This window comes from Strix uralensis, chromosome 1, assembly GCF_047716275.1.
Source record: "Strix uralensis isolate ZFMK-TIS-50842 chromosome 1, bStrUra1, whole genome shotgun sequence".
Taxonomy (NCBI): domain Eukaryota; kingdom Metazoa; phylum Chordata; class Aves; order Strigiformes; family Strigidae; genus Strix; species Strix uralensis.
Window position 1 is genome coordinate 165,635,790 of NC_133972.1, and position 26,034 is coordinate 165,661,823.

General features: G+C 37.3%; 1 protein-coding gene across 7 annotated transcripts in view; it reads left to right on the forward strand.

Annotated features, from left to right (window-relative positions):
* The window catches only part of EFR3A (EFR3 homolog A), a 95,063-nt gene extending 74,344 nt beyond the window's left edge, over nt 1-20,719 (forward strand). For 5 of the 7 annotated variants that reach the window (XM_074888079.1, XM_074888097.1, XM_074888070.1 and 2 more), the window contains 10 exons: nt 2,124-2,285; nt 3,524-3,655; nt 4,158-4,225; nt 5,576-5,703; nt 7,732-7,782; nt 10,803-10,891; nt 14,557-14,605; nt 15,711-15,814; nt 16,435-16,484; nt 17,696-20,719. In XM_074888079.1, the coding sequence (XP_074744180.1) occupies nt 2,124-2,285; nt 3,524-3,655; nt 4,158-4,225; nt 5,576-5,703; nt 7,732-7,782; nt 10,803-10,891; nt 14,557-14,605; nt 15,711-15,814; nt 16,435-16,484; nt 17,696-17,801 (939 nt within the window). In that variant the 3' untranslated portion in view covers nt 17,802-20,719. The remainder of the gene's footprint in view (nt 1-2,123; nt 2,286-3,523; nt 3,656-4,157; nt 4,226-5,575; nt 5,704-7,731; nt 7,783-10,802; nt 10,892-14,556; nt 14,606-15,710; nt 15,815-16,434; nt 16,485-17,695) is intronic. The other 2 variants (XM_074888061.1, XM_074888088.1) reach the window with 2 other exon arrangements.
* The last annotated feature ends 5,315 nt before the right edge of the window (nt 20,720-26,034 follow it).

The window sequence follows — 26,034 nt, forward strand, 5'->3', positions numbered from 1 at the left end:
GTAGTCTCAGGCAGGCTTTAGAATGTTTATCATTGTTATCTTCCTGAGAAAATATATTCATTTCTCACAGCTATCCCATGCTGCTTTGTTTTTGATTCCTATTAGCCTGTGAATTAAAAATGTGTGTCTTCAGAGTGCTGACTTAATTTAATATTCTAATTATAAAAATCAGAAGACTGCAATTTAACTTGTCCAGAGGCAAAATTAGTACATGTGCAATAATATGCAGACTAGGGTTGTGAGGTTTTCAAGTAACATTGCAAGGTAAATGTTCTTGCTAAGTTAGTACAGTTGATACTGCTTGCGGTATATTTACACCTGTTTGATACTGGAATAATACAAATATAAAGAATGCTACAACATTGGCAATTATTACTAATGTATCTTTTTAAAAAGTGAATTAAATTTTACTTCATCAAATTAATATCTAGGATTTAAAACACTTTGGATAAGTTGTATTTACTGATTTTGCTAGGTGAAAATTTGAATTGTCAAACTAAATATTTGAATTGTTAATGCTTATCTGAAAAAGAGGGCAGGAGAGGAAAAGAGACTCTTACCAGGTCAAGAAAAGATTATAGTGTCTTCTAAAAAAATGTATTAACCTGGGAAATTAAGTCATTCAGTAATTATCTATGCGATACTGTTTCAGGTGCATATCATAAACCCAGTGTTATTCACCTAGTGTAGATGTGTATGTTGGCAGCCTACTCTTCCTAGATTCCTTGCATAATCAAAGGAGAGGGGTGAAGCACCTCCAGAATTCCAGTAAGATCTGCATGACAGTCTAGGCTTGTTTGATGTTAGATGAGGATCCTAAGGTAATTCTGTATCAAACTTAGGAATTTTGAAACTGAAAACTAGGTGGAATCAAACCAGACATAGGCACAAAGCTCTTTTCATTGCAGTCCACTTTCTCAAAGTCAGGAGGTTTATTTTTATCCTTTCTTTAAACGGAAATACTAGACTTCTTGCATTTCACAATCTTCTAGAAAGATACTACGTGTCAAGAAAATCCACATAATTTATTTTCATATCTAAGTGCAATTCTTTATCAGTGTGATGAATCATTTCATTGCATTTATTTTCCAAATATACTGTGTCTTTGAACAGCTAACCTTTACTATGCTTATTTCTTAGTAGCTTCTGTGTTTTGCTAATAACTGTTTCCCTCTTTTCTACATCAAACATACATTTGAACAACTTTATATTTGATTTTAGAAGTACTAAAAAAGCCAACATTGTTATTATTTCTTCAGTGAATATGTCCTCCTTGAAGAACAGATGTTTTATTTCTCCTTCTAAAGCTGAGCTAGTACTTCCAGAGATAAAACATCAGTCCTCAGATCTTGGAAAATAAACTGTGTCAACTGATACAGATCTGTATCTTCTACAGATTAAGAATGCTGTGGTGGAACTGAGTTGCGTTGCATGCAAAACCTGCTGCTTATCCTGCCCTTCTGTGTTTTGATTTTTGTGTTCAGATAGTAGTTTCTTTACAAAGATTTGGTTAAGCAGAGTGTTATCAGGAAATGAAAGTCACTTTTGAATTTGAGGGTCTTTCATTAGATAACCTGTGTTCTTCACTAGAGCTAGAGCCTCTTTATGCACACTGGTAAATGAGTCCTACTCGCCTTCTGAAACACTCTCTGCTTAATGAATAAATTTGATGTTTTCACAAGGATAACCCATGAAGCTCCTCAGTTACATGAACATTCTTGAGAATGTTTCAAGATCTACTTTTTGTTTTCTCCTTTTCATAAACAGGCAATTTTTTTTCTGCATATTTCAACAGGAAATGAATACCAGTGTCTGACACACAGTGCAGTATTCATGTGCAGTTCTCTGTATCATCTTCCCTATCTGTACGCTTCTACATAAAATGGAACAGTGCTGTTTTTGTAAACTAGTAGTTGTCATGATTAATCATGTACTTGATTGTGTATGTGTATACATGTATTTTATGCTTTTCTAATTTTTATAATTCTCTGTCTAAAATGATCTAACATCAAAGTTGGCCCTGCTTGGAGTAGATAGTTGGCCCAGAGGACCTTTAAATATCCTTTCTAACCTAAATTATTCTGTGATTTTAATATACATTTTCCCTTTTTTGTCTTTTATAGCATGGTCAGCAGTTGTACAGACACATCTACTTAGGCTGTAAAGAAGAAGACAATGTCCAAAAAAACTTTGAACTACTGTTTACATCTCTAGCTCTTACCACAATTGAATTAGCCAATGAAGAAGTGGTTATTGACCTCATTCGATTAGCTATTGCTTTGCAGGTATGAGTCTGAAACAGCATTGTGTTCATCGATTGACAACTTACACTTCTAATTGGTGATGTGGATAACTTTTTTTGTTTGCATATAGATCTTCAAATTGGAAATCTTATCTTTCAGTCCAAATTTGATCAGTCCATTAAGGAAGTGCACTTTGTACGTACCCCTTACTAATAGGGAAGTTTCAACTAATCAGATTTGTTACAAACTTCTACAGCATGTTCTTTTCAGGAAGTGTCGCAGATATGGAAATTTGTTGGAACATTCCTTAGAATCACTGATACATTCATTAGCAAATTGACAAGATATTCTTACAACCTGTGATCTTGCATCACTGTTCTGTATAAAATATATGGACTGTCCTCACCTTGGAAGAAAGCTTTTGGTTAATTGATTGTTTGGAAATATTTGTCAAACCAGGCTATTTAATCTTACCTTAGAGTAAAATTCTATCAGTGTGTTGACAGGCTTTATTCCTTAAGATTTCCTTTACAGGATCAAACATTATTTCATATTTGCATACAGTCTTTGGTGAGACTGTATAACTTAGTAGGTTTATGTATGTTGAAATTAAAGCATTCAAATAAATAGTATTAGCATGTGCCATGGAAATTTGATGTAATTGTGTCCTGTATTTGCGGTTCACTCTCTGCCATTAGCCTTATTGCCTAATGTGCACCTGCATTATGAAACCTCTGAAATGCAGAATGCATTCTTAATTTTAAAATACATCACTGAACCAAATCCTTACTTGATGAAAATGATATTAGGAGTTTTACTAGAGCAAAAATAATACAATCTGAATAATTATAGAAATGCTAATAAACATTAAATAATTCCCTTTATGATACTGTATCTGTGACTCACAAGAGTGATTTTTGTTATTAAACTACTGTTTCTAATTTTCCTGAAAAAAGTTATGATCAACAGGTGGTAAGGACAAGATACTACTACCAGTCATTAACCTGTACTCTCTTTCTGTGAAACAAGTGTTTGAGTTGAGTAGATTTATTTCTCTTCATAGAGGTTGAATCCTTCAAGCTCTCTAACTTCAGATTGATATGTACCTAATTTGGGAACAAGCTAAAAGACTAGGATTTTATGATGAGAGGTGTTAAATGCTAAGTAATACCAGATAGTCATCATATGTCAGCTAGTGTTACTGATCATAAATTTGACTTCCATATATTTGGGACATCCTGTTAACTTTGGGAAGTATAATGCTATCTTTTATATTTCAGGACATTGCCATCATCAATGAGGATAATCTGCCAATGTTTAATCGTTGTGGTGTCATGGCATTAGTTGCAGCGTATCTAAACTTTCTGAGTCAGATGATTGCAGTTCCTGCCTTTTGTCAACATGTCAGCAAGGTAACACATAATTAAGTAATTTAAGTCATGTAGAACAGTACACATTCTACTGTAAAATGGATAAATTACTTCTGTCAAGTAGTGGCTTGTGGTGGTGTTCTCCTATATTGGGTCCACCAACATTGTCTTTGGTCTCTGATGACATTATTTGCTGACTCTTTATGCACAGAATTTTCTTAAGGTATAGCATTTTTATTTTGTTTATCGTACCATATATAATGGGCTAAATCCCCATCTGGTATAAGACTTTACAGCCTCACTGGCTTTGGTAAAACAGTATTGACATGCACAAGACCATGAGAAACAGATTTTTAGTCTAAAAGGTGAGTGCCACAATATCTTACTTTGGTTACAAGACATTCTAAAAGCCTTTTTTATGCTGAGGTAGATGTTAGTGAAGGATTGGTAATCTGCTACAGTAGAACCTCTTTTGAGCAACTTGGTCATTGGAGAAAATGGCTATGGAACTACTTTTGTACTATTTGGTTTGGGTTTTTTTCAGGTCATTGAAACTAGAAGTCTGGAAGCATCTTATTTTCTACCAGAAACAATTTTTAAAGACAAATGCAAGTAAGTACATATAGGATGTGAATTAGTGAACAGTGAAGTACCTATTTTACTATTAAAAATTGCACATCATCGAAATATGGTGCATATGTGAAAAATAATTTAGAGGTTTAACAATGTGAAGGATAGGCAGAACAAAAGCAAGCATTAAATGCATATATGCAAAAAATGTAGTTTTCAGACTTTTTTTATTGTAGTCAGAGGCACTTATATCTGCACAATATGGTGTTTGGTGTAAGTGTTAAATTAACACAGCAGAATGCGTTTTCACTGAATCACAGAATGGGTGAGGTTGGAGGGGACCTCTGGAGATCATAGAATCATAGAATTGTTTAGTTTGGGAAAGACCTTTAAGATCATGGAGTCCAACCATTAACCTAACACTGCCAAGCCCACCACTAAACCATGTCCCTAAGCACCACATCTACACATCTTTTAAATACCTCCAGGGATGCTGATCATCTGGTCCAACCCTTGTGCTGAAGCAGGATCACCTAGAGCAGGTGGTTTGGAACCACATCCAGATGACTTTGGAATATCTCCAGGATGGACACTCCACAGCCTCTCTGGGCAACCTGTGACAGTGTTTGGTCGCCCTCACAGTAAAAAACTGTTTCCTGATGTTCAAACAGAACTTCCTGTGTTTCAGTCTGTGTCCATTGCTTCTGGTGCTGCCACTGGGCACCACTGAAAAGAACCTGGCTCCATTGTCTTTCCACCCTCCCTCCCTTAAGTTGGTTATACAAATTGATAAGATCCACCTTCTTTTCTCCATGCTGAACCATCCCAGCTCTCCCAGTCTTTCTTAATTGGAGACATGCTCCAGTCCTTTACTCCACCTCAGTGGTCCTTTGTTGACTCTCTAAAATAAGTCCATGTCTCTCCTGTCCTGGGGAGCCCAGCACTGACATAGTGCTCCAGGTGTGGCCTTAACAGTGCTGAGTAGAGGGGAAGGATTTCCTCCCTCAACCTGATAGCAGTACTCCGCCTTATGCAGCCCAGGAAACCCTGAGCCTTTTTTGCCACAAGGGCACATTGCTGGCAAATGGCAAATACTATTACTCTGCAGTTGTTTTCTATATAACAAAGACCATATTCTCTCAAGATGTAGCAGAATAGGTGAGGAACATATTTCAGACAACCAAGAAGTGTTAAGGTAGTTTAAAATATTCCAGTGGTATTCAAAGCACTAATTTTGGGCTGTATATTCATTCCTAAAAAACTGAGCAAGTTTTATTTCCATCAAATCATTGCCTTTGACCCTTTTGGTTGCTTACAGACATTAGAAAAATATTGTACTTAGCAAACAAATCTCTATTGGTAGATAATAACTTCGAATATATATTTCGACAGTCTTCCAAAATCCTTAGAGAAGCATGAAAAAAATTTATTTTTCCTGACGAACAAGATTGCAGAATCATTAGGAGGCAGTGGATACAGTGTGGAAAGATTGTCAGTTCCATATGTACCCCAGGTAACAGGTAAGTGGTGATTAATGGTAAAACTACTAAGTACCAGTTACTAAATGCCTTCCTAGTGTGTTGTGTGCCAATGAAATGTAATGTGACTACTTGGCAACAAAACTTAATCATAGTATAATTTTATTTTCTCAATATGTTTTTTTTTTTTCTTCTCATGACCTACTGTATTATTCTTAAGAAGTTTCAGCTTTGTGTCACTTGAAGATTTTGTTTTCCTTAAATTCAGGAGGTGGGGCAGAAAGCTCTTGAGCCCACTTCCACTCTTTTTAATGAAGCTTTTTGCTTTCAGAAGAATACCTGAGAAGATCGTAGTGATTATTACTGGTTTTCTGTATTAACTTGAGTTAGCAGGTGAGAAGGGATTATACAAGTCAGCATACTTTTATCCTTTTTATGTAAACACTGCATGGAACGTATTCCATCCTTTTGCCATATAGCCTTGTGCTGACTTAGTTATTGGCCTTAGTGAAATTCTCAATGAGCAGATGTTAATTTAATCAAGATTTTTTTTCCTCCATTAGATAGCTATGCTACCTTAGTGTCAGGTAACACAATGAAAAATGAAGTACACCTGAGGAAAACCTGTGAGAGTTCATTGCTACCCAGGATGCATGAATAGTGCATGTGAATGACTAGCTAGTATGTGACATTGTGTGTTCTAGGCTTTTCATATATTTTCAACAGCTAATTGAGCAACTTACTAGGAAAAAAGTTTGAAGAATTTGTTTTATTAACTATGTGTGTTTTGTGGCTGTAAATACCTGGTTGCTATTGTAATAGACTATGGGACATCCCAGTGTGAAGCATGATCTTTTTGTGAAATAAAAGTACTTAGCAGGAAAATGTGATTCTTATGTTTTGTAGCTCATGCATAGAAAGAAACATAGTACGTATGGACAGTGAATGCCAGATCTGTCACACTTGCAATATGATTCAGAGACATTGGTGCCTGCTCTTGAATAAGCTTTTTGGATAGCTGCTATAGGAGGGAATGAGTTCTCCAGAACAGTAGATGTGGTTTTGTCCCAAGTGCTAGCAGGCTAGGTTGTCATCTTCTAAAAAGGAAAAAGTTGCTATACTTAACAGATTATTTCTTCTTGCATCCAAAAAAACAGTTAACATTATATTTTAATATTGTCAGAAGAGGCAGGTAACAAGTAAGCAATTGTTAGGTTTTCAAATTTTTACTGTTTTCAGGTGAATGAGAATGGAATGAGAAAGATATCCTGGTTTGAAATTTATGTTAAGCCTCTTCTAGAAATTGAGATGTATTTGTACCCAAATGACCTTGCTAGAGTTTTCTTGGATGCTTTGATAAAAATGCATTCCTACACAGTAAGGTACGTAAGTTCTGACATCAAGGTTAAGTGAGTTTAGCTGCAAGTAGGTGATTATCTGCCTCTTCTGGTGATGAAAAATGGCCATAGTTAATGCTAAATCTTAGCATATGTGAATCAGATGGGGTTTGGGCACTTTTGTAATCTTTTTGTAAAGAGCAGCACCCAAAATTAGTTCCATGTCTGTTATCATATCTCATTAGGATCATTAATTTCTGATCCTGTGGGATATTGAGCTTCCAAGGTTTTCATTTAACTAAATCAGGACCAAACCGATTATGATTTGGAATTCTGAAACTTTTCTTTTTTTACTTCAATGAAATGTTTCATTTCTGCAATTATATTACAAAGCTAGTATATAGCATTTCAAAATATTCATTTTAGTAAAATATTGATTCATTTTTTGTATATTCCTGTGAAAGTTATGATTGAACCCAAAAAGCCAGTAAAGATTTTATCCTAATTATTTCTACTATTTCTGAATATCAATGATGTAATACTTAACAATGACTTACAAAATCATCATCCTGTCTCTTTCAGGTTTTGGTACTTCTTATCAGTTTGAAAGACATTCATATTTGCAACTTTTTGTACCTTGTTCTCTTCTTTATTTGGGGGAGGGGGGAAGCTGATAATTTAAATGTATATTTAATAATTTTTTTTCTATACATATTTTTTTTTTTAAATTTAGCTCTATTTCCATCAGGCAAAAAGCCTTATAAATGCAGACACAAGTCAAAAGGTAAAAATGAGTTTGTAGGTCAGCCTGCTCTCCTACTAGCTGTGGTGTGTCTGTATATGATGTGCACAAAAAAAACCCGCTTTTAGAAGGCCTTTAGACCTTTAGGCCAGGTATTGTGTTGTACTTAGTGTACCTAGTATTTCCTTCCACTTTTTTTTTGTTTATTTCCTTGATATACCTGTAGCAATGTTAGCTGCCACAAGGTTTGCCTTTGTGTTTACTCTTGGTTTGGAACTCTACAATATGGTAGCTTCCTATTTTCTTTTCCTGAGCAGGTAGTAGGGCTATAGGTATCATTTTTGTGATAGTATTAATTACCTCTTTGAGTGACATTACAGGAACTTGGTAAAAGGTTGGAAAAAGCTCTCATCTGTTCACAGAATGCTGATTCATCTTACTCATTGGCTGTTGAGGATAAAGGTCCACTAGCAGGACATGTATACCTGCATGCATTCTGTGTGCATCGCACCAGTAGCTGGGCTTAGACACTGTCTACTCATCAGCTGTCTCCTGGTTCCCAGTCTCCCCAGTCACTGACATCTGAGCGTGAGTGTCCCCAAGGCCCACAGCTGCTGGTCCAGATCCCCCTTGTGCACACCAATGCACATGTGCGTGTACACATTGGTCTCAGTCAAACCCCCACGTTCCATGGTCTTTCTGACAGTTGGCCTGGGCCTCCTGGTCTCTCCAGGTGCCTGCCCCTGAGAGACACACAGAGCGCCAGACACACACGGACACCCCCTGGCTCCCAGGCCACTTGACCTACTCACATGCTGGTCCAGCTTGATACTCCCTTGTGATCACGCACTGACGCTGTGCACCTTCGCTCCCCGCAGACACACGGGCCTTCTGACCGGTGCTCTGACTCTGGTTGCTGTGCTCAGACCACCCTGCACACATCTGTGCAAAGAATAGAGTCCCTCACCCAGAAAAAGAGAAATGGGATTTACTCAGAAGATGGGACAGGCTGCACTGATGAGGCTCAGGGCATGGCCAGATGCACGTACTGATCAGCAGCTAGTTAACATGGGACTGATGCCTTTATCCCCTTATCCCTCTCTTTTCCTTGCTTCCTCCTTCTCAAACCATCTCAATCCTCCTTTTCCCAACCCTTGCTTCCATCCCTAAACATCCCATACTAAGCCTGGTGCAACCCCAAGGTGCTGTTCCCCTGTATTACACAGTGTGTCCCGTACCCCAGTCACCGATCCCACCTCAGCCAGTGAGGTGACCCAGAGATCTGCTTCCATTGCCCCATGGGGTGGGTGCCACCCCTAGGCCATGGGGCCAAGGCTCCTGGGACAGCCCTGGCAGGGGCTGAGGCAGTGGGTGTTGGGGCTCCACCACTGCCCTCGTGCCTCTGGGCTCCTTCGTGTGTGTGGAGACGAGCTGTATACCATATAACAGGAAAAAATTGCAATTTTCACATTTTTTTTTACCACTTATTATTTTAAAATTAGAAATGAATGGACGTTTTTATTAGGCAAGTATAGTGAGGCATCCATTACAAAAATAAACTCTATCCAGAGTAGTCCCAGAAATGTATCTTCTGGTGTTTGCATGTCAATTATAGAGAGAGCAGCAAGATGGCAGCAAAGATATAGTTTTGTCTTGTATTTACCCTTGAAGGCTAAGGTGCTTTCCTCAGACTCTGTATGTATTGGGTTGTGTAACAGTGAGCCATCAGAGATTAAAAATCAAGTAAATCCTTTAAAATGCCACTTTAAATGCTCAGACTCCCTGACAAAGATAGCTAGAATTCTGGTGGTTTTCACTAATCTTATTCTTTCACTGCCTCTTCATCTTAAAATGGCATTTCATTTGTATGACTTCTGAAAGTTCTTTCTTGATTTTTAAAACCTGAGTATGTTCAGCTGTGCTGGAATGAATTCTATTTGTTCATGCTCAATATTTACACTGCCAAAGCACTTTGCTAGAAGTGGTTTAAACAAAGGTTGCAGAAGAACCAGAATAAATTAAGTTGTGGTGGGAGAGCTTTACAGTCATTCTCCTTATCTTAGTATCAAGTGCCTGTAGGTGCTTCTGACTACATGCAGTGCAAGTCATCAAATAATAATGGCCAGATCCAAATGACTTGATCTTGGCTAAAATCTAAAATATGGCATCGCAATTCATGGTTTTGTAAATGAGATACATGAAAGTCAGGCCACTCAAGTCTCCATTTCTCAGAGGATGCTCATGACACATCTGTAAATGTATTTTTACTGGGGTTTTTTTTGAAATCTTATGTTAATATATTGTCAAATATGAGAAAAGATTATTGGTGTATTATCTCAGGAATGCAGTTACAAAAGGAAAATCCATCAACAGGTGGATCATTTGATCATAATCTCCTAATGCGTTAATGAAATTGTTGTGCTTCTTTTAGTATCAGCGCAGTTGGTCTTATTCTGACAACTTTTTAAGCCAGCTGGACTTGCTAAAATGTTTGTAGGAACTTAGAAATGGAGAGAATTTTTTTCACCAAGTAGATTTTTAGACTCGTTGAATATGGTACTTGGAGCAACAAGAATAAGGAAGCATGGTTGTTCATTTCCATTCAGAAATCTTCATTTCTCCAGTCAATGAGTCATCTTCCAAGAAGTCCTTTTCTGCTTCAGAGTACCTTCAAATCAAGATCTTAATATTTCAGTTTCACAACAAAAAAAAAAAAAAAAAAGTTCAAGCTTATGTAAATTAGTCTGCAGCAATATATCATTATGTGCTATGTTATTTATTAGGCATTTGAATAAGATCTCATCTCATTTTTTTAAATTCTGGTCTTTCAAGGGAAATTTGGCAAGGTCTGGGATGAGAGGGGGAAGGGACAAAAAAAGTTATTTTCCTTCATATTTAATAATTTAGAACAGTAACTGTTCATTTTTCTCAACAATCCAAATGTTAAAATAGATGATCTTGGGTTAAATAAGCATATAGAAACAAATCTACATCTGATGTGTAGAGATTTGATCATGTTTCAACTGTTATACAGAAAGTAAGATAAGTTGTTTTAATTCTAGATGAGGACAGACTCTCCAGGAGGAAGAGCATTGTGGACACGGTATCTATTCAGGTGGATATTCTGCCTGGCAACAACACAGATGATAAGGTATGAAAATCACAGGATATTTTAAAGCAGCATCTTTGGGGGGGATGTGAATGAAGCTTTCCCAGAAAATCTAATATCTAATTGTTCTATTGTTCTAATATCTAATTGTTCTATTCAAAATGCTTTGGGGTTTTGATGTTTTTTTAACTTCTGTGTTTGTAGAAATGTGTTGTCAAAGACACTGATACTGATCTTGCTCTAAAAATGTATTTTGTCACTATAGTTTTTACAGATAGTACTGCAGAATATGGGGTAGCAATACATATATATGCCAAACAACTAATATTTTATGAGTAAATATTCTAAAATATGTTCTTTGAATTTTGAAATAAATAAATTGAATTTTTGAAATAAATCTTTGAAATAAATTCCTGCATCTGTATCCCTGCATCATTTGAAGTATGAGTCTTGTTCATCCACATGGGGCTGACAGATATAAGACTAGTGGGAGACCTGCTGTCTTTGAGAGGGGCAGGTAAAGACTAGGCAGGCTACATACACTTTTCCCTTCCAGAAGAGTTTAGCACACAGTGCTTTAAAGTCACGAGAAGGATAAGATAGCAACACAAAGTTCATATGTAGGGTACAGGAGCTGATGCTAATTATCCCTTAGGAAGACTGCGTTATAATTAAAATTATCTCACATCTTTTGACACTTCATTTGAAGTATTTCTTAAAATAAATTTGTGTTTCTACTGAATCTTTTCCAAGGTTCTGCTGATTTTTTATTAACCAGATTTCTGCTGGTTGCAATTGAGATTAGCTGTTGAAATTGAGGTGCTTGTACCTGCAAATAAATCCTACCTTTAGCATCTTCGAGCACAAACCAGCTAGGGACATGAAACAGAATGTGTGGACAGAGGCGAGCTGGATGTTAGTTAAAAATGCAGTGTTAACCTGTTACAAAGGAGCAAGCTTCATTTTAGAACTTATTGACAGAAGTGTTTTATGTTTTGCATGATTATTATTCCTTACTGCTTTCTGCTGATGATAACTCAGATGATATTTTGTGTTCACTTCTTGCTATTGTGCCTTGGCAAGGATACAGATAAACTAGATAAAAGTTTAGGAGAAAGAAGGGGTTTGAAAAATAAGCCAGATTATCACAATCTTTAGCTTTCTAAAGAAAGTAAATGCTCCTAATAGGAATGGGGGTGTTTGCCATTATTATCCTTTTTAAAATCATGTATTATATGTGATTATATGTGATTGAACATCTCTTTTGAAAGTAGAATTAATTGAGAGAAGTTTCCATTTGAGATATCAAATGATTATGCTGATGTTATGTTAAGCATTGATATATAGACATTTTTTGGAGAGGCTATAGCAGTTGTAGATAAATCAAAATCTTTGTATGCGTTCTCAGTTAATGTGGTACCATGTCTTAGAGAATGAATTACTGTTTGTCTCACTTAAAAACAAGACTTTTATTAATCAGAAACAAATGAACAAAGCTTTCCTTCTTTAGTTGCTTGACAGTGTTTGTTTACAATGCAAAGGGAAGACCAATATTTTCCAGTTTGCTGACTGCATCTTGATACCTATATCATGAGCAACTGAAAAACTGATAGATAGACCAGAACGAACATCTCAGTCATAGTGAGGCTCCAGTATTATGCTCTTGCAATTGGTTAATCATATAATTATTTAGGTTGGAAAAGACCCTTAAAATCATGGAGTCCAACCATTAACCTAACACTGCCAAGTCCCCAGGCTAGACCATGTCCCCAAGTGCCATGTCTACACGTTTTTTAAGAACCTCCAGGGATAGTGACTCTACCACTTCCCTGGGTGGCCTGTTCCCTTGGTAATGGTGTTCTGTAATTTTTGCTAATTCTTGTTCCCTCAATGTGCGTGGTTTTGGCCACGTGCAACATAAGGTGATACAGTGGATGTAACTCAGGAGGAGTTAAAAAAGAAAGAAGTCCACAAGGATATTAAATCTGGTTCTCTTGCTATGTAAATTAGTAAGTATAGCATAATATATAACTGTCAGCAGAATTAAACTGCAAAAAAAAGGAGCATAAGACTGTGATTGAGAGGATAAACTACTTAATGTAAGTTTTAGAGTTAACGATGTATAGTATCACTTCTACACTGAGGTAGAAGACTCTTTATCCATAAAATACCTATTATTGTATACCAAAGAAATGCAGGTTTTTTGTCAGCTCAATCAAAGTTTCTTGTTGTGGCACGTGTGTTAGTGAATCCTGTTCAGGAAGATGGTTTATTCCGTAGTTATCTTCATTTTTAAGATGAAAGCACTTGTAAAAGCTGCTAGTGCTTCTGTGATATTAATAGCCAAGTATAATGCTGGCTAATATCAGCAACTACTGTGGATATTAATTAGAAATCTGTAAGGCTTCCATAAACAAGTAAAATTTACCAAATATGAATCATATAAAAGGTGATTATTTAAAAACCTGCATGCTGTTAATCTCTAGCTATAACCACAAATATTTGACATAAAGGGTGTTTTACTGTTATTTATTAACCTTTTATATATTCAGAGGTAGAGAATACAATGCTAATGTAGTAAAATCTGTTAGAAAAGCATCATTTACAGCCCCATCTTCTGAAATAACAGTGATGTGAAAAGGAAACAGCTACTTTTGGCTTTTCCATTTACAGTAGGTCAAGTCAATGAATTAAAAATTTGAAAGAATTCAGTCTCTTCTTAATTGGGTGAAATAAACTTTTTGCTACCTTACAGATCTTTTATCTTAAATCATATTAGACCATTCTAAACAATTAGTGTTAAAGATAAAAGTGCTGGCTGTTTACATGTAGTTTGTTTTGAAGGTTTAAAGTAAGGCAGTCCAAGCCAAGAAACCATGTTATATTCAGGTGAACACTGTTCTGCCATCTAAGCATTCTCCCCTAATACTATCACAGTGGTTTCACTGTAAATATGCTTACTGATACAGAAACTCTAGATCTATAAAGAACTGGAACACAAAGATCCATGAGCTGGAGCTCTTCAGAGAAATGTTCATGCATCTTTGGTAATTTTGCAGCCCCAAGCGATTCCTAATGCAGTACATCTGCAGCAGCAAATGGGTATTCACATTGCTAAATGAACAATTTTTCTCAGTGCATCAGACATAGCTTGTTATGAAGAGCACTTTAGCTCCAATGTTTATGACATAAGCACCAAATTATTTGGAGCCCATACTGGTATGAAGTTAGCCTAAAGCAATAACCATTTTCCACTGTACCCTTCACTACCATCTCTTATTTTCGTAGCAGATTGCTGGTAACTCAGCTAGTCTCAGGACCAGTTGCTGTGATTCACGATAGCTGTCTAAGAACCAGTACTGAGGCTTGACAGTATAGAAACACCACAGCGTATTGCTGACCCAAAGGAGGGTTCTCCAAAATTCAAGTCCTTTTCTAAAGTATTGTTGCCATAGACCATCTTGACTAGAATTTGGAAAGTTTTCCTTGATCTCCTTTGATAACAATTACCTCACTAATTGCAGTGGCTTAAAAACATGAATTAATGATTTGTCGGCTGTCATAGAAACTCCAGATAAAGCTATTAGAAACTTGTGAGGCAGAAAAGCTCTGTGGCCATTTTGCCCTTCTGTATTTAAAATTCCTTATTTTTTAGAAGCTTATATGTTATATGTGAGATTTAAGGGGTTTTGTTTCTTTGTGTTTAGGTTGATAACACTGAAGAAATCACCTTTGAAGCTTTGAAGAAAGCAATCGGTAAGATTTATTACAATTGTGTTTATGCAGCATAGTTCTAGATTACTGTGGAATTACTAGAGAAGAAGGTGTGGCCAGAATAACATAATTAAAATATTACATTTGTTTCTCTTCAGGTAATAAATTTATTTAAAACTTGTTAGTTATTTCTAAATTTCTGAAATGATACCTTGATAATTTCAGTGAATTCATTTTCTGAAGCTAATGTGTCTGAATGAAAAGCATCTGGAAGTGCCTGTCATATATCAAATTTGCCCTTATAGGCCAAGCTATAAATTATGTGAGATTTTTCAAATTCCATTGAGTGATTATTTATAAAGCAACTTAAATATTTCTTATGTAATAAGATTTTCAGGTCTTTAGTGCATTCAGAAAATAGATTGTAAGGTACACATTGTGGACTTCATAAACACTCAATTTTTTAAAATAATCTTTTTCTGACAAATGACCCAGCTACCAGAACTCAAAATTATCCAGTTTCCTTATTTCATATCACTATAAGTAATTGCTAATTAATGCTGTCCAGTCCCCCAAAATCTCATCCAAAATATAGATTAGACATGGTTTAAACAATAGACACTGACATTTAAGACAGTAATTCAATCTGGCAGTTTTCCAAACTTGCCTAATCACTTAGACACTTAAATTCACTAGATGCTGGAAAGTCCCAGTTGGTTGTAGGTTCACTCAGTCTAGGGAGGTTGAACTCACTTTTCCCAAATTCTGACAGAAAATTCTGCCCACCTGTCTGCATGATACTTGGAGGGAGGATATCCCTTCTTTTCTCTTGAGGCTGAAGTTGTGTTTAGTGAGTGAGAAGTGCAGTCTTGAGCCAGATAACAAAGCAAAAACAAGCCTGGATGTACTCATACTTAAAGGACATAGCAAGAAAGGGGCAAAACTGGGGTCCTCAAACCAGCTCCCTGAAATTGTATCTGCATTTTGATTTAGAAGCCATGACAGATGAAAGCTCTCTTTTGTATGGTTGCATCACTTCAAATACAGTGCTTGTTTCCTTTTGCAGTGCAATTTGAAGGTTTATATCACTTATTCTTGATAGGAAAAGATTACATTTTTCTTTTTTTTTTTTTTTAATTTTTTTAAGATAACAATGGACTTGAAGAACAGGAAAAAGAAAAAAGGCGCCTTGTGATTGAAAAGTTCCAAAAAGCGCCATTTGAAGAAATCGCAGCACAATGTGAAACCAAAGTGAGTTTCTGAAAAATATTATACAGCATCGAAGATACTAGTATAAGTATTAATGAGGATGAGCTGGCTAAAGGTGATTTATCTTATGTCACTGCTGCTGTTACTTCCACAGAAATTCAGTTCTTTGTCTTCAGTTATTGTCTCCCCTAATATCAACATCGGGACATACCAGTTATTTAAAGTGTGCTTTTGATTGTTCCTAGACCATTTGAAAAGGAGTGGAAATCTCATACACTCTTCATCTTAACGTTTTCCTTGCTGTCTTTGAAGTCAAGATTCACTGTCCATTCCTATTTCATCCTGGGATAACTGGAGCAGTAGTTACCCCATTATAGATTTCGAATAACTAAGTGTATTTCAGGTTTGTTAAACTCCTATCTGCAGTAGCAAAACTTGCTGTATATTCGTTGTACTCCAAGACAGGCTCACTCAATCTCAAAGCCTCTTCAGGGCTCAGAATCCTTGCAGCAATGAGAAAAGAAATTGAAACAGGAACTGCTGCCTAGATTTGCCATGTGGTGACATGGAACACACTCACCAAGTATGGCCTGGCACATTCATTTTAGATTGGTTCAATATATAGTAGTTAATAATTCAATTTTAATTTTTTTTTTTCTTAGGCAAACTTGCTTCATGATAGACTTGCACAGATACTGGAACTCACCATTCGGTAAGGCTTTATGCAAGAATATGATGAATGAAAAATGAGTTATAAAGCAATTGTGACTACTTGCAGATGGTCATGTCATAGTGTTCTTAAACACATGTAATAGGCAGAAAACAATTAACTTAACTGAATGTTGTGGTTTAACCCTGGTAGGCATTTCAGCCCCACACAGCTGCTGGCTTACTCCCCCTCTGTGGGATGGGGAAGAGAATTGGAAGGGTAAAAGTGAGAAAACCCCTGGGTTGAGATAGGAACAGTTCAATAGATAAAACAAAAGCTGTGCACGCGAGCAAAGCAAAATAGGAAATTCATTCACTGCTTCCCATCATCAGGCAGGTGTTTAGCCACTTCTAGGAAAGCAGGGCTCCATCATGCACAACGGTTACGTGGGAAGACAAATGCCATAACTCCAAACATCCTCCTCTTCCTCATTCTTCCCTGAAACCTGTTACTGCTGAGCATGACGTCATATGGTGTGGAATATCCCTTTGGTCAGTTGGGGTCAGCTTCTTGCCCACCCCCCAGCCTACACACAATGGCAGGGCAGCATGAGAAGCAGAAAGGCCTTGGTGCTGTGTGAGCACTGCTCAGCAATAGCTAAAACATCCCTGTGTTACCAACACTGATTTGGGCACAAAACCAAAACATAGCCCCATACAAGGTACTGTAAAGAAAATTAACTATACCAGCCAAAACCGGTACACTGAAAAAGAGTAGTCTTCCCTAAAACAGTCACTAATTTTCTTGTTATTATTTTGAATCTTTTAGATAGTGGAGAATATCCAGAAAACATGCCATGTTCTTATAATATTTCTATGTATATCAGTAGTATTGAACAATGCTGTTGTTTTCCCATTGCTGTATCTGTTTAAGAAAGAAATTAAATATTGAACACCCAAAGTGGTACATGACATTATTATAGTTGTGCACATCCATTGTATAGTATAAATAATATTTGTTAGTAGTAAAATGCATTTTCATAGTTCTCTAACATCAGTGAAGTTGATGATTTAGACCAGAGTACAAAAAACAACGCATGATAATTTCATTACTTTTTCAGGAATAGAATAATATACTGATAGTTGGGGAGGGGGGTGGGGTGGGGGGGGGAAGTAGTTTACTCTTGTTTCTCATCTATTAATATAAAAAATTGTAAAAAAGAAAGCAATCCATATAATTACACATTATATGTATTGATTGTTCTTCTCACACAGTCCTCCACCTAGCCCCTCAGGAACGATGACCATTACTGCTGGACATGCTCATTACCAGTCTGTTCCAGTCTATGAGATGAAGTTTCCAGATCTTTGTGTGTATTAAGTGTCTTCTGAAGTCTGCTGGACATTATTTAGAGTAGAGTACAATAGAAAGAACAAGATGAGTTTTCAAATTTTGTTGTTTATTTCATCTAAACTAACTTTAAAACAATGACGGACATGAGCCAAATACAGATTTCTCTAGCCAAACTCATGAGACTGTCTTGAGTTGTTTTCTTCTGTAATATATTTGAAGTTAGGTTTTTCATATATCATGTTTCTTCTTTTTCATATTTAAGTACACATAAAAGTCAGATCTAAACCTTGTTTTGCCGTATAGGTGAATATTTCAGTTACTCTAGGAATTTGTATTTCTGTAAATTCCTTTAATTTGAGACATTGTAACTGAAGAACCGTTAAAGCTTTCTTGGTTTTTTTGTTTGCTTGTTTTTTCTCCTATCCACCTCAATTATATATCTAAATAGAATGCTTTGGCTTGCTTCATCTTGTTAAATGTAGCCAGTGGAGCACTACCTTAGCTCCCTTTTGTTCATGCTGTCATAGTTGGTCAACTTATTTATTTTGAAATATATGGAAAAAAACAATACCTTACATGTGTTCAAGTACAGTAAATGAATTAATGGACACTTGTTAAGTATTTTTTTTTTGATGCATCACATAACATGCTTTTTAGATGTATATGCCCAGTATATGTCCTGTGTTTTTTGCTAAAAGTTAACTGCTTTGCATAAGAGAGGATAAATCTCCTCCTGAAGCACTGAATTGTGCAATATTTTTCATGTCTTAAGGTGTATGGTTTACAGACTGTACTTTTGAAAATGCAGTAGTATTTTACTGTCTGCTTTAGTATAAATACATGAGAGATATATTTAGTATAGCAGAAAATAAACTGAGGGCATTTTAAATCATAAATATGGAAATTACAAATATATTCTATGAGGTATTTCTCTGTAGTTTATTACAGCTTTTTAATGATATTTTAGAAATTGAAAGAAAACTGGATGAAACCATTTAAAGACCAAGAATTTATTACCTATGTTTTCAAGCAAAAGCATTTTTAGAGATGCATCTTTGTGTTCATTCATTTCATTTCTCAAACTTTTCTAGAAATAAGAAGAATATGGTAACTTTCATAGGTTTATGTATCTGAGTATACTATTCAAACGCACAGAAAGTAAAACTGATACAGTAAATCACTGACCTTTTGATGATAATTGTCAAGGCTGTTTTTATGACTCACTGAATTCTGCAGGCAAAAAGGAAAAGCAGCTTTTGTTGATGCCATGAATAGTAAGTTTGAAGTCCCTTAATCTATCTGAATCTGACTGAAGCAGCACAAACACGAATGAATGATCTCAAATAATCTATAATGAATGTAAGACATTTAAGTTAGCCAGCAGTTTAGATGAACAGTGATCAGGCCATGAACAAAGTGATCTAACTTCAGTTAGCCCTGCTTTGAGCAGGAGCTTGGTTTAGATGACCTTCAGAAGTCCCAACCTAAATTAATCTATGATTGCATAATTCTAAGATTGGAATGGTTATCAGGCCAGCTAATTTGCTGTTTTGAGCATTTGCAAACCCACTGTAAAAAGGATTTTAAGTTTTTTGAAATGTAGTACAGTATTCCACTGGACTGCTTTCAACAGCCTGACGTGGCATAACATCAGAGAAATATCAGCTACTTAAACCTATGAGATAACATGCTGAGACTTTCAGAAAGCATTCACAAAACTCAAAAGGTAATTGAGACCTTCTTTTCAGTTTAACAGTGCAATCACAGCTGTTAGTGGATGACGAAACAGCCCCTTATCTACAGCATTCCGTTGTGATTTTTACTGCTGCAGCGTATCAGCCTGATCAGACCACAGTCTACAAATAAATAAGACTCTAGCTTTTAGTTTTCACTTTTTGGGGGTTTTTTTAAGGTAAGATATAATAGACATAATTTTGGCCTATATAAAGAGTGTAATTTTTTTAATAGTAAATCTAACCTAGGGATACAATGTAAAACACTTATCCACTCTGTCATTTTTTACGAACAACACTGTGTGCTTTTGTACAAAAAGAAAATGAGGAGTCTAAGAAATAAAGAATGTACTTCTGTTTGCACTCTTGCAGTATGAAGACTGTGCTGTAAATACAGGATTGTTTCTGTGATTGAATTCTGTTGCATGAATGCTGCATGTGAAAATAACCAGATTCAGCATTTCACTTTTTGTTCTGTTTATGAAGTACTTTTCATTTATGCTAATGGTAGGTTACCATGTTTTCAGTGTTCAAATGAACTTTGTTTGGGAAATGCAGGTGTTGTGCAGGTATTGTGCAGGGAATGAAGAGCTTGTAACACTCTGTGTATTCACATGATATTTAATTTCTTCCTTTCTGGAAATTCAGGGAGTCTGTAAGTTGATAATTGGTTCACTCTGGCCTTTGTAGCCAGGTGGGAGACAGGAGTGACTGTAAAACTTATTGTTTTGGTAGCTATTGTTATATGTAGCTAATGAATGAAACCAAATGAATTAAGAATGCTGTCGTACAGTATAAAGCTGCTGTGTTTCACTTATCTCTTTATGTTCTTGAGCAAGTTGCAGAACTTAAAAGCTCCATGTGTATACTGGCCCTCTGTTATCTGCAACACATTGAGTACTGTCACAATGTTTATAAATTGGTATCCAGCTATTTAAATGTATTCCAGCTTTTGCTTTGGGTTCTCTCTCCCATTATGTAATTTTGAAAAATTATAGCTTTTGGTAGTGGGTCACTTTAAAGTAAATTAAATCCATGTTAATTTCAAAAGATAGAAATAGCCTGTTGTCCAAAATCAGAGTAGGGCTAATTTGTTTGTTGTTCTGATGGTCATATCTTCTGTACTGTACGTAATGAACCAGTTTCAGTAAATGTAAGAACACACTGTGCAATCTATATTTAAGCAATAAAATAAACCAAAATTTAAAAACAGTCTTTTCTAAGGTGTCATTTAATTTTTATTGCTCACAATTAAAATGTCAATGATGGTATTTTTTTGCGTTTAAAATAGACCTCATTTTACACACCTCTGTTTTCCCAAATGTTAAAGCATTGCAACATTATTAAACTACTACTTTTATTTATGATTAAACCATTGCTATTGCTAAGACCACCAAAATTTGAGAATGCAACAATGCAAAAGTCATTTCCTAATAGCAAATAAGCTTCAAGAAGATAAATAAGCTATACTTTTCAGGTCTGCCTCCCCAGTTAAAAAATGTATTGGGTTTGTAGTATCAATTTCAAGGAATAAAGTTGTCAGTACATGCAAAGGTCCGTATACAGCTTACCCACAGGCAGCATTTTTCAAACAGTGATGCCGTCTAATGGGGCTGTTTGTTACTTCCTTTTTTTGGTAGCATTCATTTATTTAAATTATTTTAATGGTGCACCCTGAGAGAAGTAGGAGGAACAATTTTTTTTTTTCTATTTTGAAGAAGTCGAGACCTTCTCTAGCTCATGTGAGATACGTCCTAATACAGAGAGGACTTTATCATCGTCTTTTTTTCCCTTGCTCCTCTATTGCAATTTTTGCAGACATTAATTAAAACTTTGTGTATGTTTAGGAAAATTTAGAGGGTAGGCATCTTCTTTCTATAATCTATGACTTATCATGCATCTCGGAACCTGCTATTAAGATACGTGGTCATCAGCCTTTTCTCTTGCTCACCTTGGTCTGAACAGGATTTGATGATGGATACCTCAAAACAATCCAGGGAGAAAATAGTCGCCACACTTGGGAGATTATTTTAAATCATATCTAAAATGAAGGTGTAGAGGTGAGTAAGAGATTCTGTCACCCTGCCACATGAGACCAGACAAGGAGGGACAATAGCAGCAGCCACTGCAGTTGTAAGACAAAGCAAAGGTGACCTGTTAAGAGCTTTCTGGGTACTGGGGGAGTTTCTGTCTGGAAGTTTTTGCTTCTTCAGTTGCCTTTGTTTGAAAGACTTAACTCATTCATTGCTCCCAGTTTTGATGATACTGTGATCAAGACGAGTACACCTGAATAGTGCTGGTTTTCAGAGTCCATGTCTTCCTAAATTAAGTTGTTTATGAAATCATATTCCCAAATCTTTAATACTTTTATCAGTTTACAGACAAAGAATAAGTGCTTAAAAGGTTAAAATAAGTAAATCATTGTCTAATGAAGTAGGAAATCTTTTTAGATTAGTGATTAATAAATTAGTTCACTTTGGGGAAGCAACTAGGATTTGGCCAGCTATGCCCCAAATCTTTGAAAAATATAGTGTAAAGCTACTGTGAGAATGAAAGAAAGAAAAAAGCTGTGCTAAATGTCTTGTTCTGCTTATTTTTTTTATTTTAGCACTGACCTCTGAGAATAAATTAGCTAATCATAGCTAGATTTATTTATTCAAGACTTCTCTTTATCAACAAAATTCATATGGTAGTAATTACTCTACAAAACGATCTTGTTGTTAGATTCGTCCTGAAATAAGACATACTGAAAAAAGCCTGAAGGAAGTGGTGACAGCATTGCCTGAATAACAGCTCATTTATATTGTAATTTCTCTGTTACTTGGTCGATTCAAATGATCTATCTCTATCTCTGCAATCAGAAAATTCATATCTCTGAGTGAACATATGCATGTGTTATTTGCATAAGCATGAATGTAATACTAGTTTCTAATAATTAGTAGAAAGGGATGATTTTTTATCTTAAGCGTGTTATTTTACATTCAGGCTTCAGAGCAGCAGCACTGCTATCAATCAGAGAAATGAACTTGTGTTATTAAGCAGCAATGCACTTAATTCACTTGTTTAAAGGCCAATTTTTCCCATTTCAGTTTATTAACTATCTGACCTTATCATTTTTATTTATAAACGCTGTGAAATATAAAATAGTTTTTCATCACTATGTGATAGAAGGCTGATAAAAGTTTCAGTCCTGAAACAAGTAAACATATCAGTGTAATGCAGATCTCATCCTCAGCACTGGAAAAAATGAGCATTTTGCAGATTTGTAGCATTTCGCTTGAGTACTGAAATGCCCTCTTTCTATACAGCATAATGTGTGTGGGGAAAAGTAAAATCAAAGTTAATTAAAATCTTGTCTGCAGATAGAATTTCTCACATCATTTAGCTATCCTCTGCCTTCCCTTGAAGAAAGTCTTTATGTTCTGTTTTATTTCACTAAGGGTGTAGCCATTGTAGGCAGTGGGATTCACATAGCTGAAATACCTTTTGGGTTTGTTTTTGATTTGGATTTTTTTTGATAGTTTTCTTTTTTTCTGCACTGCTCTAATCCTTTGCAATTTTAATGTAGGAAAAAATACCGCAGGTGGAATACCACCAGCCAGAGGCTTACAGAATATTATCTGCTCATCCAAGAACATTCACTGGCATTTTCACCTGCTGTTCTCACAACATTTAGTTCCCACAAGGAGATCAAATGATATGGTTTAGGTAACTGCTTCATGCTCTAGAAGAAGACACGTTAGCATTTCTGTATGCAGCATTAGGATACAGACATTGATCTGTAAGGAATACTTTTGTGACAGTTCAACCCTGTAGAATGAGATTATAGAGAAGAAATCCAGACCTTTCAGAGCAGCTGAATCACTAGAAACTTTGTAGCAACACTTTTTGTTCTAAGACATGTTAGTGAGCCATAGAATGGTTTGGGTTGAACGGGACCTTTAAAGGTCATCTAGTCCAACCCCCCTGCAATAATCAGGGACACCTTCCACTAGATCAGGTTGCTCAGAGCCCCGTCCAACCTGGCCTTGAATGTTTCCAGGGATGGGGCAGCTACCACCTCTCTGGGTAACCTGTTCCAGTGTTTCCCCACCCTCATCATAAAAAAATTCTTCCTTATATCTAGTCTGAATCTACCCTCTTTCAGTTTAAAACCATTACCCCTTGTCCTATCACAACAGGCTATACTAAAACATCTGTTCCCATCTTTCTTATAAACCCCCTTTAAGTACTGGAAGGCTGCTATAAGGTTTCCCTGGAGCCTTCTCCAGGCTGAATAACCCCAACTCTCTCAGCCTGTCCTCACAGCAGAGGTGTTCTAGCCCTCTGATCATTTTTGTGGCCCTTCTCTGGTCTCCCTTCAACAGGTCCATGCCTTTCCTCTGCTGAGGACCCCAGAGCTGGACACAGCACGGCAGGTGGGGTCTCATGAGAGTGGAGTAGAGAGGGAGAATCCCCTCCCTCAACCTGCTGGCCACACTTCTTGTGATGCAGCCCAGGATGCAGTTGGCTTCTTTGGCTGTGATCACACATTGTCAGCTCATGTCCAGCTTTCATCAACCGACACCCCCAAGTCCTTCTCCACAGGGCTGCGCTCAATCCCTTCATCCCCCAGCCTGTATCAATATTGGGGGTTCCCCCCACCAATGTGCAGGACCTTGCACTTGGCCGCCTTGAACCTCATGGTTCCCATGGATCCACTTCTTAAGCTTGTTCAGGTCCCTCTGGATGGCATCATCCCTCAGGCATGTCAACCACACCACTCAGCTTGGTGTCATCTGCAAACTTGCTGAGGGTGCACTCGATCCCCATCTCTGTCACTGATGAAGGTATTAGACATTGCTGGCCCCAATACAGACCCCTGAGGGACACCACTCATCGCTGATCTCCATCTGGACATTGAGCTGTTGACCACCACCCTCTGGATGTGACCATCCAGCCAATCTCTCATCCACTGAACAGTCCACCCATCAAATTTGTCTGTCTCCAATTCAGCCAGCCAGCCTGGTCCACAGCAGAGTGGCAGATCTTGGCATACCGTGGATGTTCCTGAGGCAGGGAAACACCAGGGAAGCAGAGACACCTGCCAGGAGGCAGCAGCTCTTGTAAGAAATGCTGATGAGTCCTGGGTGTTACCAGAGGAACCATGGCCACCCCCACACCTATAAAAAGAGTCTGGGGAGCTCGAGCAACCAGGAGCGCTGCCAACAGAGCGGGAACACAGGGCATGGTACATCAACCAGCGCAGCAGTTTGCACGGGAGGGTGTGAAGGAACGGCATCATCACCATACCAGCTCAGAAGGTCAGTTCAATTGCTGGTCACCACCCTCCCAGAAGGAGCTTAACTATGTGCTGTGGTTTGAACTCAGCCAGCAGCCAAACACCATGCAGCCGGTCACTCACCCTCTCCCGCCTGGTGAATGGGGGAGGGGACTGAAGGAACACTAGGAAAACTTGTGGGTTGAGATAAAAAAAAACAGTTTAGTGATTGTAATAAAACAAAACAATAATGGAAAGTACAGATGAGTAATGTACAATGCAACTGCTCACCACCTGCCAGCCGATACCCAGCCCACTCCCATCAGTGATCTCAAGAGAACGAAGCTCCTGCCAAGATCCCGCCACACCAACTGGAAGTGAGAAGAACCCGCCTCTGAGGTGGAATGGAATGGAATGGAATGGAATGGAATGGAATGGAATAGAATAGAATAGAATAGAATAGAATAGAATAGAATAGAATAGAATAGAATAGAATAGAATAGAATAGAATAGAATAGAATAGAATAGAATATTTCAGTCAGAAGGGATCTACAATGATCATCTAGTCCAACTGCCTGACTGATTCAGGGCTGACCAAAAGTTAAAGCATGTTTTTAAGGGCATTGTCTAAATGCCTCTTAAACAGTGACAGGCTTGGGGCATCACGTGCCTCTCTAGGAAGCCTATTACAGTGTTTGACAACCCTCTTGGTACAGAAATGCTTCCTAATGTCCAGTCTAAACCTCCCCTGGCGCAGCTTTGAACCAATACCAGGGAGAAGAGAAAGAGAGCCAACAGGGAAACACCAGTCAAATACCTCAAAGTAATTAAGGGGTGTTCCTTTAAAAAGGTGACATGGCTGACAGCCCAGCTGAAGTGTTTCCACACCAATGCACACAGCATGGGCAACAATCTGGAGGAGCTGGAAGCCACTGTGCTGCTAGAAAGCTACGACCTAGTTGCCATTACTGAAATTTGGTGGGACAAATCCCGTGACTGGAGTGCAGTTATCGATGGCTACAGGCTGTTCAGAAGGGACAGGCAAGGAAGGAGGGGTGGAGGGGGTGCCCTCTACATCAAGAAATGGATAGAGTGTGGAGAGCTGTCTCTGAAGAGTAGCCATGAGCAGGTTGAAAGCTTATGGGTAGGAATCAGAGACCGAGACAACAAAGGGAACCCTGTGGTTGGTGTCTACTACAGTCCGTCTGATCAAGGGGAGCCTCTTGACGAAGCCTTCTTAGTTCAGCTGCAGGAGGCATCGCGCTCG